The sequence below is a fragment of the Aquarana catesbeiana genome, linkage group LG09 (assembly GCF_042186555.1).
Source record: "Aquarana catesbeiana isolate 2022-GZ linkage group LG09, ASM4218655v1, whole genome shotgun sequence".
NCBI classification, from domain to species: domain Eukaryota; kingdom Metazoa; phylum Chordata; class Amphibia; order Anura; family Ranidae; genus Aquarana; species Aquarana catesbeiana.
Genome location: NC_133332.1, coordinates 118,560,081 through 118,576,279, shown reverse-complemented (window position 1 = coordinate 118,576,279; position 16,199 = coordinate 118,560,081). Strand labels below are relative to the sequence as shown.

The 16,199-nt window shown below is 39.3% G+C and overlaps 1 protein-coding gene across 1 annotated transcript in view; it reads right to left on the bottom strand.

Moving 5' to 3' along the window:
- Nucleotides 1–2,826: 2,826 nt before the first annotated feature.
- The window catches only part of PHF6 (PHD finger protein 6), an 80,741-nt gene continuing 67,368 nt past the window's right edge, over nt 2,827–16,199 (bottom strand). The window contains exon 10 of the mRNA XM_073599182.1: nt 2,827–15,347. Coding sequence (XP_073455283.1) covers nt 15,221–15,347 — 127 coding nt within the window. The 3' untranslated portion in view covers nt 2,827–15,220. The remainder of the gene's footprint in view (nt 15,348–16,199) is intronic.

Genomic DNA, 16,199 nt, shown 5'->3' with positions numbered 1-16,199 from the left:
GAGTGCAGCTTTGATCCAACTTTACACTCTTTGGATCGAAGTCGCATCAAAGTAGTGCAGGTACCTTTTCAAAGTCGCTGATTTTCAAAGTCACATGGATGGGTACGGGTAAAATAAATGGGCTGTAACTTGTCATGTGACTTTGAACACATAGTCGCATGACAAGTCACATTTCCACTATTTCGACCCCAAAGTTGCACAATTTAGAGTGCTTAACACGCTCTGGATCAAAGTTGCATCAAAATTGGATCAAAGTTATTGATTTTCAAAGTTGCATAGATTGGAACGAGTGCCATTGAGATCAATGAGCTGCGATTTGTCAAGTTTTTTCATTCTATTACTAGGGTAGGACCCACTAATTCGGGGTACTTTGTCGCATTAAGTGGGCTTAGCAGTATATGACCATATAGTGTGACCAAACCCCTGTATTTTTAAATATGTTTAGGTGTTTTTAACTAGCCTTGCAGGCACCTTTTCAAAGTTGCTGATTTTCAAAGTCGCATAGATTGGAACGAGTGCCATTGAAATCAATGGGCTGTGGTTTGTTATGCGACGTTATGTTTTCAAAGTTGCATGACAAGTCATACTAGTGGAAACGGAGCCTTAGTGTACGTTTCCACTATTGCGACCCCAAAGTTGCACAATTTAAAGTGCGACTTTCATCCAACTTTACACTCTCTGGATCAAAGTTAAATCAAAAGTTGCATCAAAGTAGTGCAGGTACCTTTTCAAAGTCACATAGATGGGAACGTGTGCCATTGAAAGCAATGGGCTGTGACTTGTCATGCAACTTTATGCATTCAAAGTCAAGTCATACTAGTGAAAACGGAGCCTTGGTGTGGTTGCCTGTACTGTTCCTTTAGTGTAAAGTGATCATTGTAGACTGTGTGGATGGGTCTTTTTTATTTCTTAATTTTCTCAGGAATTGGGATGTATAATGCATCCTTACTGATGAGAGAACACTGGGCAGGAACCTGTGATCAGCTCCTCCCATCCTGTATAGGCCCACTGGCTACACAGGAACAGTGTCCCTCCCTGCAAGTGATGTCACTAGCTTTCAGTAACCACACCCACTGGCTGCTTTTTAGACTCAAAAGGAAGTAGACTTTAAGTCATGTTAAGGCAAAGGATACTGCAAAATAAAAAGGTAGAAAAACTGGGATTTTTTCATTTTGAGGCATAAGGCTCAATTTAGCTCACATTAATGATTGCAGGGGAGAATTTAAGTGTTAGGGTGGACTTCCACTTTAAGTTAACTTGCTTTCAAAATGTCAAGGGTCTGTATAATGCCAAATTAATTTACTATCTTGTAAATACAAATCTCATTTATGCCGAGGGTTATTTTTTTTTTTCACAACCTTGCATTCTGGACTAAAATTTGCAGTGTATTTTATACAGCCATATCAGTACTAAAGTGTTTTAAAAGTAATAAAACACCCGTTAGGACATTCATCAGTGGGAGTGGCTTAGTTTTAACATCCCTTGGTGTCTCATTACCTGTAGTAAGCAGGACCTCACCATGTCACACGGTATAATGTATAGAATACTTCCCTATTTAACTTTTCCCTATTTAACTTCTGTACAACCTTCACACAAGTCCTTTGATCAAACCTTTGCTTGGAAGTTAGGAGCACAGTTCCAGAGCAGAGTGTTCCTTACCTTATAAGTGGCTCACATTGGAAATTCTGTACCTACTCATACTTATATTTAGAAACGCATGCCAAGGCTCTCTCTGCATTCTTTCTAAAAATTTAGATTTTTAGGCATGCATTCTACACGCATTGTGGTTTTTGTGTGCTTTTTTTTGAATGTTCAAAGAACGCAAAAATTCATTACATGCACAAATATGCATGTAAAAACTTACATTTGTTTTAAAACCACATAATATCAAATGGCCCTGCCTCCTACTTCAGGAGATGCGCTGAGGCAGATTTACTAAAAAGGAGACAAGAATCTTCACACAATAAATTGCACTAAGTGAAATTAAACCTTCAAAATTACCCCCCCAATTAATTTTTTCAATTGGGTCTCAGGAGCTTTTAGCCATAATGTGGGAGTATGCACAGCTCATTAGTATTATATGGCAGACTTTCCTGGCTTGCGATCCTCTGTTTGCGCTCCTGACAATCACTGGCGCTTTTCATCCTCTACCGGTCTTCCTTCCAGGCTACAAACCTTTGGGCTTTGGTTGGCCAGATTGCAAAGACATCATTCCTGCACATGCATACAGGAGTCCCATCACAGCACAGGGCTGTGCTGTAAATTCATGGCTCAGGTGTACAAAAACACTGACAAGCAGGAAGAAGGGTTTATGACAGAAGAGACTAATAGGGTCTGTTCCATCACAAAAATCCCACCTGCCAGCATTTTGTTAGGCTTAATTCTTGTTTAATAGGCACTCTAATTATGTGAAATGAAAATATCTATTTACTCGTTTCATCTGCAAATGAGTGGGTGTTCAAAGTGAACAGGACCTTGCTTGATGCTCATGATTGTATAATTGACATGAATATTCACATATTTTATCGTGTGAAGATTCTCAACTCCTCTTGTAAATCAGCCCAAGTTAATGGCTATAGCAGGTGGACAGACCTGAAAAGACACACACTGAGACCCCACTGCCAAGTCCTTAATGCAATAGGTAAATGATTCAAAGCCACCCCCCCCCCCCCAAAAAAAAAATCTTTTTAACTGAATAAGCAGAAAGCTACAAGAAATATTTAATGTACATGGAAGCGCTACAGAATGGTCATTTTAAGACTGGGCCTTCTCAACAGACAACAAAAAAATAAAAAAAAAATAAAAATAAAAATAAAAAAAACACTATTTAAAAGAGGTTTGTATTCATTTTAATATAAAAAAAAAACATTTTCCATAAAAAAGAAAAGCTGTAGAGCATGAAAGAACAATCTTTTCTAGCACAGGATTTAACTGTACACCAAGCCGATAAACCTCAGGCAATTATTCTATTCCTGCTGTACCGCGCTGGAGCAACGTGACACTATACATCGTCTGCCATGAAATGTCACCAATATATCTATTTTTACTGATAAAACAAGCTTGTTACAATTCCTAACATGGTCATACAACAGTGATCCAAAATTCAGCTTTAGAAATCACTACTAAAGCTTAACATAATAATAGGTTATAAAACAATGGCAGAATTAAATACATACAATGCATGTAAATGTTACATACCTACTATATAAATAAGTTTTCATGCCTTATTAGTAAAACTACACCTACCTACAGTACAACAAATACAAAGATGTACACTTTACTAAATTTTAACATGTCACTATCCAGGAGATGCTCGTCAAGAATATACAAATACAATTATTTACATGGTAAGGCACTTTGCAAACATGACTGTTTGATATATTCTACAACAAGGCTGCCCAAAAACAAATATGCCTGGGGACTATAGGAATAGGATTTCAGATGCAATGATAAAAAAAAAATTGGCAACCACATCACTTTACAAACATAAAATTAGGTCCTGGTCCTCAGGTTTAAATAACGGACAAGCCTGTTGTATAGTGATCACTCTCAACAGTCATTCTCATTGTCAGTCACTCCAAGTTTGAAGCAAGTGCACTGTGCTACATACACAGCACAGAGGGTACATTTGCCTTATTTAATATAGCAGAACACATTGTAGTAATAATATGCTAAATTCAGCAACCTGATTTCACCTACTATAGAGTCAGAAGAGTGAGAAGTGAATTCTCATTAGTTTATATTTTTTACTGTATTATTCACAGTTCCTCTCTGCCATACTGAATAAGCCTGGATGTACAGGGCATTCTTCACTTGTCCCAAACATCCTCCACCATATTAGAACACTCAGACCTGTACAATAAAGCAACTAGGATTAGCTGCAATGTGCACTAACCCACACATTTACTGTAGTCAAATCAGTGGCTGCAAAGGTTCCAACACGTCACACACTGCCTATTTAAATAAGCTCACCATTACATTATTAATGCACAGTGCAGAGGTGTACAGGCTAGAGTAGCCAGTAAAATACAATCTGAAGTCAACCTGTTATAAGCTAATTACAATGAACTGCTCAGAGCAAATCATCAGTTGATTGCTATGGGTTAAACAATCTACAGATTATATTGTGGGGACTGTAGTGATACGGTACAGTAGTGATAAGGTACAATCTCAATTCTTATGCAAGACAGCTGTAATTTTATTTCAGTCCGGTGGAAGGTGTGACAAGAATAGAAAAAAGTCATTATATATATATATATATATATATATATATATATATATATATATATATATATATATATATATATATATATATATTTATTTATTTTTATAGCAGCCTTTGTGTTTTACCAGGAGTTATGTAAACTATTCGATTCAAAGGCTGGCACACCCTGAAAATGCATAATTTTCTATATGCCTGTTAAATTAGCGCTTACTGTGACCAACTTATAAAACTGCCACAAAGCTACGAAGTTAAGTTGACTACAGTACTTGCACCCCTCTAGTAATAGTCTATATATTAGGAAATGTTTTAAAAGGGGTTGTAAACCCTCGTGTTTTTTCACCTTAATGCATCCTATGCATTAAGATGAAAAAAACTCTCACTGACCGCCCCCCCGTTTTACTCACCTGAGCCCGTTCATTCTCTCGGCGGAGACGCGCTCTACCTCTCTGCTCGTTGTCTCGGCTCTTGATTGGATAGATTGATAGCAGTGCAGCCATTGGCTCCCGCTGCTGTCAATCAAATCCAATTAAATGGGCGCCGGGGCCGAGTTCTGCATTCTACGTGAATGTACACAGAAGTCAGACTTGGGAACGCAACCGCACGGGTGTCCACCTTAGCAGAGCGCTTCTCCAACGTGGACACTGGATGCGGGGAGGAGCCACCAGCTCTGCTGGGGGAACCCCAGAAGTCGAGGATCGGGGCCACTCTGCGCAAAACAAACTGTACAGTGGAGGCAAGTTTGTTTTTTTTTTTTTTTAAAAACAAGGGTTTACAACCCCTTTAAGATTAGAACACTGTTGTTGCATCCAATTGTACAATTATAGAAACTGTAACAAAGCACTTTTAATGAGACTTGGCACGGCTGGTGCAACACCACATAGCAGTTGCCTTAAAGGGGTTGTAAAGGTATACATTTTTTCACCTTAATGCATTCTATGCATTAAGGTGAAAAAACTTTTGAAAATACCGCCGCCCCCAGCCCCCCCGTTTTACTTACCTGACACCTCGAAACTCGGCCGCTCGCTCCCGACCTCCATTCAGCCGATCAGCCTGGTCGCTGATTGGCTATAGTGGATGGATTGAAAGCAGCGCAGCCATTGGCTCGCGCTGCTGTCAATCACAGCCAATGACGCGGAGCGCCAGGGGCGGGGCCGAGTGATACAGCGAGCGGCTATAGCCGCCGGCTGTATCACGGGAGCGCGCCCGCAATAACTAACCACCATGCGAGAGAGCTCGCATTAAGGTGGTTAGTTATTGCGGGGAGGAGCTGAGACAGCCGCCGAGGGACCCCAGAAGAGCAGGTTCGGGGCCACTCTGTGCAGAACGAGCTGCACAGTGAAGGTAAGTATGACAAGTTTGTTATTTAAAAAAAAAAATTTACCTTTACAACCCCTTTAAGAACATTAATTTGGTGCACAAAAAAATGTGCCAATATTCATGCCGCTGCTGCTGCTGCAAAAAAGACATATTTCCAATTCCCTACAATATCTGTAGGCCACTGCATACAATTTATATAAACGGGAGAAAATTAGAAAACTTTATTTGGTTATGTGAAAACAGTCTAATGCAATACACGGTGGTTTTAGAGATTTTGGGCTCAATTCACAAAGCATTATTTTCCTTTTAAAATCTGAGATAAAATAACTCATTAGCTTTTTTCAAACTTTTTTTTTTTTACAACTCACAAAAAAAAAAAAAAAAGCTACTAAAATAAAGCACAAGTTATTTCATCAACATATAAGGTATTTTACTCATGAAGTCATTTGGCATTTTATCTCATGACTTGATACCCAGTGAAATGGATACAGGTGAGGATTAGAACCCCTGTCAGTTTTTACATAGTTAGTCTGGTGGTTGACAAAAGACAAGTCCAATAAAAGGATATTTTGTTTTTAGTGCTAATAAAGAGGTAAAATGGTTTAGACCATAAAATATGCCAACTCACCAAGACAGTGCGGTCCCTGCAGCATGTATTAATTTAATTTAATACAAAAGAAAAAAGATGACTGGAATACCAGTCAAAGGAAAGCTGCTTTCACAGGGCACGTGGTGCATCAAAAACAACTAAAGTTAAATCTCACTCTATCCAAAACAAAAAATTAAAAAGTTTTGCCTTTAGTTATACTTTAAGCCCAGGTTCACACTGTAGCGAACACAAACATCGCATGTGATTCTTACCCGCACTACAGTGCTGATCTGAACTCGCATTGGATTTGCACAAAAAAGATACAGGGACTTTCTTTTCCCCGCACTGGAATCGGATCGCATGGGTGTTCTCACCCATGCGATAAGATTCCTGTCTGAATCCACAGTTCACACTGCAATCTGTGAACTGATCTGGGGGTGTCATTAACATTGTATTGACACCCGCAGCAGATCGCAGAAGGTAGTGTGAACTGCCTGCGGGAGAGATGCGATGCGGGAACTGGCACTGGAATCACGCTGGTTCCCACATCGCTACAGTGTGAACCCAGGCTAAATCAGTCCCGATGAATCCGTGTTTTTCCATATTTAGGTTTCTATGCCTAAAGGATATATGCTGTGCTGCATATAGCCTTTGTGTTTACCAGTGCGCAGCATATAACCTTTGTGTTTCTGTTTTGGAATCTCCATTCCTCCAGTGGATTGCATGCAGCACAGGACTGGGTCAAAAGGATGCATGTTACTACCACACATAACTGCTAGTCCATTCTATGGTTGAGCGCCTTGGGTCTGTTTGTTGCATTTCTATCTAGGTTTCTATGCATTACGGTTAAGAAACTGATCCAAAAAGGCAGAGCCTACTCCAAATTTGACATTCCTTAAATACCTCATGCCTGGACCTCTACATATTTAACTCATGCAGTTATTTCTGTCCTTTAGTGAATTGACTTTTAACACTGTTTTGTGAGTTATTTACCTCATGTTTTTGGTTTGTGAGGTAAATAACTCATAAGGTGACCGTAAACTGACATTTTCAGCATCTCATGAGATAATTGGAAAAATGTGTCGAGTGATTCAATTATCGCATGAGATATTCTTTGGTGAATTGAGTCCCTCATCCCGAATATCTATTAACATTCCTAAAAATCCTAACAGGTACCAGTTAGGTTGAGCAAAAACAGGCATCCAATATAAAAATAGGACAGCAGACTTAAGCTGGCCATACACAGAGACACAATTTAAATGAAAAAAAAAATCTTAATAGATTCCTCCATCCATGCTGACAAATCTCCAGCTGCGGCCATTGTATATTCAAAATACTCAACCAGTGCATGCATTTCATTGGAAGCAGGCACTGCTTAGCTGACAATTTTCTGCTCATCTCCTTCGATTTTTTTTTTTTTTTTTTTTTAATATAAGGATGTGAGCGGGAGGCTGCTGACAGGAACCAGTCAAAATGTACTAACTGTATGCCCAGCTTAAGGCTACTTTCACATTGAGATGAAAACACATGTGTTTTGCTGCATTTGCATTGCATTTTGCACCTGTGAAAAAAACCCCAAAAAAAACATACATGCAACTCAAAAACCGAACCAAAAATGTAACCGGAGGTGTTTTTAAAGCGGTTTCCATTCATATCAATAGAGAGGTGCATTTTTGGTGTGGCTATTTTTACCGCACCAAAAATGCAGCAAGTAGGATCTTACAAAATACAGCGGAACCACAACTGATCAGTGTGAAGCGTTCCATAGGCTTTCATGGTCATGAGTTTTTCTTCTGCTTTTTTTTTTTTTACCGCAAAAGTGGAAGAAAAACTGATCAGTGTGAAAGCAGCCTAAGGCACAAAAATGCACTAGACTGAATGCAATTTGTATATGGCTTAAAAAAAATTTCAGCAGAATTGTGGGTTGCTGTACAAAACTATTAACATGTCTATCTCATGTTTAGCATCCCCTTTGTTGCTAGAAGCAGCTTTAAAATTTTGGGTCAAACAAAAAGTGGTGACTGTACAGTCAGCCTAAAGTTCATTTGGATTACAAAACATAATGGATCACAACACCACTATTTACCCTGCTGCTCATTAAATGAGGACTGCAAACTTGGCTATTCACTGTGGAGTATATTTTTTCATGAGCACACCTCTGTTTGAACTACAGCACCAACTAATTTAGTTTTGAGTCCATTGGTTATTTATAAAATGTGAGAAACCTTAGGTCATCATTTGTGTACTCCATACAATGTCACATTGCTGTACAGATGGCACAAAGATACTAAATGTGACCTAATACAACAGTTCTATTCAACCCAACAAGCAGAGATATTTGAAATAAGATACACTGACATGAAATGCCAGCCAAAATGTTTTTGTCCATTTTTTATTTTTTTCTAAATTCTGATGAGGGGCAAGAACCTGCCAGGTTTTTATTTCTGTGTCCCTACTGAAGAGATTCTCCATCACTTTGATACTTGGAGACAACTGGAAATTAGAGGAATCCCATCTCCCAGCAAGGGAAAAGCCTACAATTTGTCACCAGAACAGGTGTTCCCATTGGGAGATTTTCCATTTAGAGCACATTCATACCAGCAAGATCAGTTGTGATTTGATGCATAAAAATGATACTAAAACACACACTGTTTAATTTACATTGTCCCTGCTATTTCTGTATATGGAGGGATGGCACTAATTTTAATTAAAAAACATCTAAATACCTTTTCCTAAATAGATCTACAGCTGTCACATGACCCAGCCTGTCTGCAGGGAAACATAAGCAGGAGCAGCTTCTAGTCCTCAGCTACTGAACATATGTAAAACAAAAATAAAATAACATATATAAATATATATATATATATATATATATATATATATATATATATATATATATATATATATATATATATATATATATATATATTAGAGGTCGACCGATATGGGTTTTTCTCTGGCCGATGCCGATGCCGATATTTAGAAATCGCGGTGGCCGATGGCCGATATATGATGCCGATTTTTTTGGGCCAATATATTAGGCCGATTTTTTTTTTTTTTTTTCTTTTTCCCCCTTCATCTCATAAAATCTAACAGTTAGACCCCTTTCACACTGGGGCGTTTTTTTAGGCGCTTTTGGGCTAAAAATAGCGCCTGTAAAGTGCCAGTAAAACGGCTCCCCTGCAGTCTCAGTGTGATATCCCTGAGTGCTGTCACACTGAGGCGATGCGCTGGCAGGATGTAAAAAAAAGTTCTGCAAGCGGCATCTTTGGAGCGGTGCATACCACCACTCCTGCCCTTTGAAATGAATGCGCACCGCTGCCGAAGCACCTGCATAGCGTTTTGGCAGCACTTCAGGGGCGCATTTAACCCCTTCCTCGGCCGCTAGCTGGGTTATAAGCGCCCCGCTAGCAGCCGAATAGCGCCGCTAAAATGACGGTAAAGCGCCACTAAAACTAACAGCGTTTTACCGTCAACGCATGCCTGCTCCAGTGTGAAAGCAATCTTAAGTAATAAGTGATACAGAAAATTTTTTACATTTAAACATTTATTGAACAAAACAAACCTCCAATCAGTTCACTTGTATGTAGAATTTAGATTAAAAAAAAATAACTATATCTTAAATATTAAATACACAAAAACAGGTAATCAAAACTTTTGGATGAAAAAAAAAAAATGGGCTAACTTTACTATTTTTTTTTTTTAATTAGTGTATTTTTTTAAAAAAAATTGCGTTTGAAAGACCGCTGCGCAAATACCGTGTGACATAAAATATTGCAACAACCGCTATTGTATTCCCTAGGGTCTCTGCTAAAAAAATTTTTATAATGTTTGGGGGTTCCAATTGATTTTCTAGCAGAAAATACAGGATTTTTACTTGTAAGCAACAAATGTCAAAAAAGATTTAGTCTTTAAATGGTTAAACTGAGAACTTCTCCACGGAGTTCAGTCTATTGATAAAAAGAACCCGAAGAGATACAAATGTATCTTCTTATCATATTTGGCAGGCTGCCCAGAGGAGGGGAGAAGACAAACTTTAAACAGCTTGCAATTGACTTCTATTACAGAAGTCATTTGCAAGTCCCGCTGAAGTTATAATCGGCTTTTTTTATCAGCACAATCGGCCGATGCCGATTAAGTAAAAAAAGCCAAATATCGGCCGATATATCGGCCGGCCGATATATCGGTCGACCTCTAATATATATATATATATATATATATATATATATATATATATATATATATATATATGCATGCTATTTTAAATTGTCATACACACACACATATATATCTCAAATCTTTATTATGTTTTGGCAATAACATGGTATGGGCACATTTCTGCCAATCACAGGCTGTGTTGCACCCCTCCAGCCTGTGTCTTAGAACAGGGAAGGTGAAGCCCCATCAATCTACATGTAATATTCCACTCCTATTGTGTTTAGCTTGTTAGTTGGCACAGAGGAGGAGGGAGGGAGCTGGCTGTCATTTACCACTGTGTATCCACATGAGGGAGACTGTATAGTCACATGGCTGCTCAGATGCAATAGAGAAGAAATGCTCAGCATAGAAAGTCACTGACATGTGCAGAGCTGCCAACACTGCTCTGCAAAATCCTTAGCTGAATTGGGGACATGGACAGAAGACGGACATTGAGAGCAGCCTGATCAACCAGGTTTTTTGCAGAATACAGAAAACGAATCTCACAGTGACTGAGTATGAAAAGCATGTAATAACAATTTGATAGTTTTTTATGATGTGTGTTTAGTGACACTTTAAGGGGGAACTGCAGTCTGCTCACATAATTTGTAATAAAAGTATATTTGCCATTCTGAAGCTTCCCTCCTACCACTTTGCACATCTTATATATACTGTGATTCTGTACTTGCCAAATATGCTGCAGAAATCTCCCTCCACTGAGTCTGGCTGCAATCATTTTAACTGTGGGCAGCTGAAGCTGCTGCCTGCTCACTTTCTGGATTTACAAAGGCAGACACCTCCAGCTCTGATTGGCCCATTAATGACTCATCCCCCTCCCTTCCTGGCAAACTCTCACCAGAGTGAGAGAAAGAGCTGTGCATGTTGCCAAACGCCTAGGCATTTTTCCAGACAAGAAACAGGAAGTGGGCTGTATAGGGTATTTACTGGCAGAAAAAAAAAGTTGTATTATCGACAGTTAAAACAAGAGCAGAGGATTTAATAGATGAAAAAAATGACTGAAGTTCCACTTTAAGGATGCCTGTTATTTAAACGTTGGATTTGTTTCAACTTTCTGTCATGGCAGCAATGGTCACTAAGAGCGAGTCTCCAAAAAAAAAAAAAAAAAAAAAAAAAAATGCACAGAGACCACAATAAAAAGTTCTACCCAAAATTTTAGAAAAAAAAAAAAAAAAGTTCTGGAGTTGTATACTTTATTGTACATTAAGTAAAGTAAACCTGTTTCATAGTCACAACCCTTCTAGATTTTGATTCCAAATCTACCCATATCCATATACAAACACATGTACCTTTGAATGTTATGATAAAACAGGTTATTTCTTGAGACCTAAAGGCACTACTTAATATGGTTAGAACAATCTTCTTACCTTAGAGTTACAGGGTACATGCACTACAGTAAAACACCTCAAAAAGAAACACACATCAAAGGTTATTGGAGGCAGAGTATCTAGCAGCAATGTAATGGAGTACTTGTCTTAGGTATGACTAACAAAATCTCCCAATATTGATTGATATAAAACAGACAGAAGAGTTACCGATTTGAATCGGTGAGGAGTCACATTTGGAGTCTTTAGAAGTAGTATTAGGAGTGAAGAAACACATCACTTCAGGGTCTCATGACCAGAACATCTAATTAAACAGGAGACATGCATGCCATGCATTGCTCAAGAACTTAATTAGTTTAACCTCTAAAAGTTCCAAATACAAATCACATTGAAAATCTTGAACCAAAAGTTGATTTAGCTCTAGATAGCAGTAACTGGCTGTTGGTTTGTAGGACCTGCATGATCAACTGGTATGGCCGAAATTTGAAAGTCTTTCATATCGGTTTCATTAGATCTTTGAAAATGTACTGTAAGCCGAGAAATTTAGTTCTAGGTGGTCAGAAGATTTAGCACCTGCATAGCGCCTGTAAAGAGCCACTCCTGTCTCTCCAGTGTGAAAGACTGAGTGCTTTCACACTGGAGCGGTGCGCTTGCAGGACGTTAAAAAAACTCCTGCAAGCAGCATCCTTGGAGAGGTGTATACACCACTCCTAAACCGCTCCTGCCCATCGATCTGAATGGGCACCACTGCAGAACCGCCGGCAAAGTGCCGCTACAGCGGGGCTTTGCGAGTCGTTTTAACCCTTTTTCGGCCGCCGTTTTATAACGCTGTTTTACTGTTGACACCCGCACTGCCCCAGTGTGAAAGGGCTCTTATGCCAAGGCCATGAAGTCCTTTGATCAACATCAGCCGGAGGCATAGAAGGGCAGATCTCCTAACATAGAAAAATTTTTTTTTTAAAATCTGGATTGAGAGATCTGTCCACCTAAACTGGAATCACCTCAGATTTAGGTCACGTATGAATGTGACTCACGTGTGGTTTGAGATTTGTCTGTCACATTAAAATGATCAGATGCAAAAAGAGTTCTCATACTGACCATAAAATGCTCATATTGGAGTCCAATGAGAGTCAAAGAAAGACTAAACCTTCAGGTTATACTGCCACCTACAGGAGGATTAGAAACTGTCAAAGAAAACAAAAACAAAAAGCACACACAAACTGTAGGCCAGCCTAGATTAATCCCCCTTACTACCATCATGCCTCTACTTTATAGCAAATCAGTACTGAGAGAATGATCATTAAAAAGCGGGTTGGGACCCGACTCCCTCACTGAACTTCAAAAAATATTTTACAGCCAGTACAAAAATTCTACATTGCACAAAAAAGCACAGAAAATCTTTAACCTTTGTGATGTACAAAAGCAGTCCAACTAATAGGTGGGTAATGCAGCAAATGCCAACAGGCCCAAGACAGCAACGGAGAACTGCCTGCATTTCAAAAAGCCACCTTAAAAGGAATATATGCCCTAAGCATCAGATGAGGGCACAATATACACCTAGTGAACGTGCGAACAGGTGGCAGCTTTGCAAATCTGAGAAATGTTACCTGATGCCCAAAACTCAAAAAGCACTCACAAATCCAGTAGAGTGCGTCTTGACAGGAAAGGGCAGGACCTGATCCCTGAGTTAATGAGCTTAGATTATGGTCTGTTTAAGCCACCTAAAGATGGCAGAACAAGTAGCGGATGCAAGCTTACGGAGTCCATACGGGATTACAAAAAGAGAATCTGTCTTTCTGAAAGCAGTGGCTGAGAGAGACTCACAGCCCGATCAGATTAGGACAATGAAGGGATATTTCCTAACTTCCCTTTAATGAACTGGGGACGGACACAAGAACGATGTTCTGGTTGCGGTGAAAGGCAGAAACTACATTGGGCAAGAGGACGACCTGGGCCCTGCAGGATAAGGCCGCAAAAGTTCAGGCACTCTCCTCGAAGAGGTGATGGAGACAAGGAAAAAAACACCGTGGGTAAGAGAAGAGACGAATGGGATCAAACAGCAGTTTCTGATGCACGGGAGAACAAGAATTCAAGGAGTTCAAAGGTGCTTACGGACCTATGTAAAAAGGTAGGCTTACACAGTGCGACTTTATAGACAGAGCAAGCAGTGATTGAATGCAGACTGCTCTGGACCTAAAAAGAGCTCTGTAGGCAACTTGTTACTAGAACAGTCTGGAAAGCACCATATGCGGAAGCCAGCTCTAAAAGGGTGTAGAAAAGATGTCTAAATGGAACAAAAAAACCCAAAAAACACCATTTAGAAAAATAAATGGTGCAGAAAGAAAAGAGAAAGAAAAAAAAAATTATAAAAAAATTATTAGATGAGGTCTATCCTTTTAGGACACCAGCAAAGAAACTGAGGCATGCTGGTAGTATGAGGGAGTATCCTGGGCTGACCTAAACCTTTATGTTTGCCAGTGTCCAATCTGCCATAAGCCGCAGTATAACCTAAAAGGTGAAATACTTCTGGAGTCCCTCGATGGACAGGAAAAATTCAGCTATATTGCTTGGTTTTTTTTATTTTTTTTTTTTAGCAGAGGCAACCCAAGCAGTGGAGTGACTAATTTTCAACCTCTTACTGTAATGAAAATAAAAAGCTCAGATAGTTAAAATCAATGAAATCCATCGTTGCAATTCCAGATATATTGATGAAAATTTCCAATGGATGATCTCATACTAAATAAGGATGTGACTGTGCACAGTTACATGTAGCAACTTCTTTGAAGCTTACTCGTATACGATTCAGTGAGAGCAGAAGACCATTTCACTGGAGTAGGATTATCATACCATTCAAGCCCTTAAAAGTTCCAAATATGTAAAAGCTGCAAATCAACTGCAGCATTTTCTCTATACCCTTAGGATCTCTGACATGACACCATCACACACAAACAAAATTCAACATTTCAGGATTTATTCTTCCTAGAACAAGAAAAGAGTGAAAAGCCCTACGCTCTGTCACAATATATGATCTTAGAGTTGTGTAGTCATAAACATGTACAATATTGCTGTACAAGACAAGAAGGGCAACCAAACTCAATGACTGTGTCTCAAACAAATACCTACATTTTACAATTATTTCAACAATGTGAAATCATGTAGGGAAAAAAAAAAAACCCCACACAGGTAAATGAGCTTATGAGACTGGCAATAATACCTGTTGTGGGTTAGCAAAAGGAATCCTGCCACTTGGTGTAAAGTAAACAAGAAATTTAAAAGAATTGTCTATTTAAAAGCAACTATTAAAATATAAAAATTAGAATGGAGAAAGAGTATGGAAAAGAAAAGCCCCAAAACGAGTTTTTGTGGGTTGATGAATCCAGGTCATCTTAAACCAAATGCAGCTTTTTTCATGTAGAAAATGCTTGGGTGGGAAAAAAAAATTCCCATTTTCCCCACAGTCCTTTCTACAACTGTAGATAAAATCGTCCAGAATTCTCCCATCAAAAATGGATGGTGTGTTCCCAGAACCCTTCCCCTTCCCCCTCCTCTTCAGTTTCCATTGACTTGCTGTGGAGTGCTGTCAAGTCCACCTGTTGTGTTCCCTTTACTCCTGCTCTCACGTTCTTCATCTTCCTCGTCTCTTTCATCATTGCCACTGTGATTCTTACAATATAGTCTGTTAAAAAAAAAAAAAATCCTTTAAACACAATTACAGCTTTTAAAAAAATGCTAATGGATTTTTTTCAAAATATTTTTCTGTCCCTAAAATTGTTTGGTGTCAATGTCTACAAAAAACACCAGTAGTTTTTTGTTTTTTTTTTTAAACACCGTTCAACGGTCAGTTTTTATAAAATAGTTCAGTTTATTTTGAAGTGGCACTTAGGCCCCCCACTCCCTTTGTGCATGAATATCACTGCAACAGTGTTAGGAGGGTTGCATGAGAATCAGATGTGATAAGCAATGTGTTCTGAGAAAATGATAAAAGGAAAAGGGGCTGCAGGAAAAATGCAATGGAAACAAATGGGCTCAACTCGCTATAAACACGTGCAATTTGCACAGAAATAATGACATTTCTGACATGCGATTCGTAGCTTCCACTGACTCTTATTGATAACAATGGTCATTGTGGCAAAATGTGGTTTAGAGCTTTCTAAATCAGGTCCCGGAGTAACCAGGTGACAAATCTCACATCTTCAGAAGGTTCAGCTTCAATAAGTGTGCAACTCAGGGGCGGCCCGTCCATTAAAAGCGCATGGGTGGCGTCGCGCCCCCCCCCCCCCCCCCCATTTATTGCCGGTTCCCCTATCCATGCGTCCAGCCCCTTTCAGGACCCCAGCGCATGGATTCCAATGCAGAGGCTGTATTTTTGAAGCACCGATTAGAGCCAGAGGCTCCAATAGACTTCAATATAGGGTGGGCTCGGGTCGCAGAGAGTGCACTCCGAGCCCACCCAGGTGTGTTACAATAGCAAATCAATATTCACTGTTGTAACACTGATCCTCCTCCCAGCCAATCAGGAAGCGGGTTT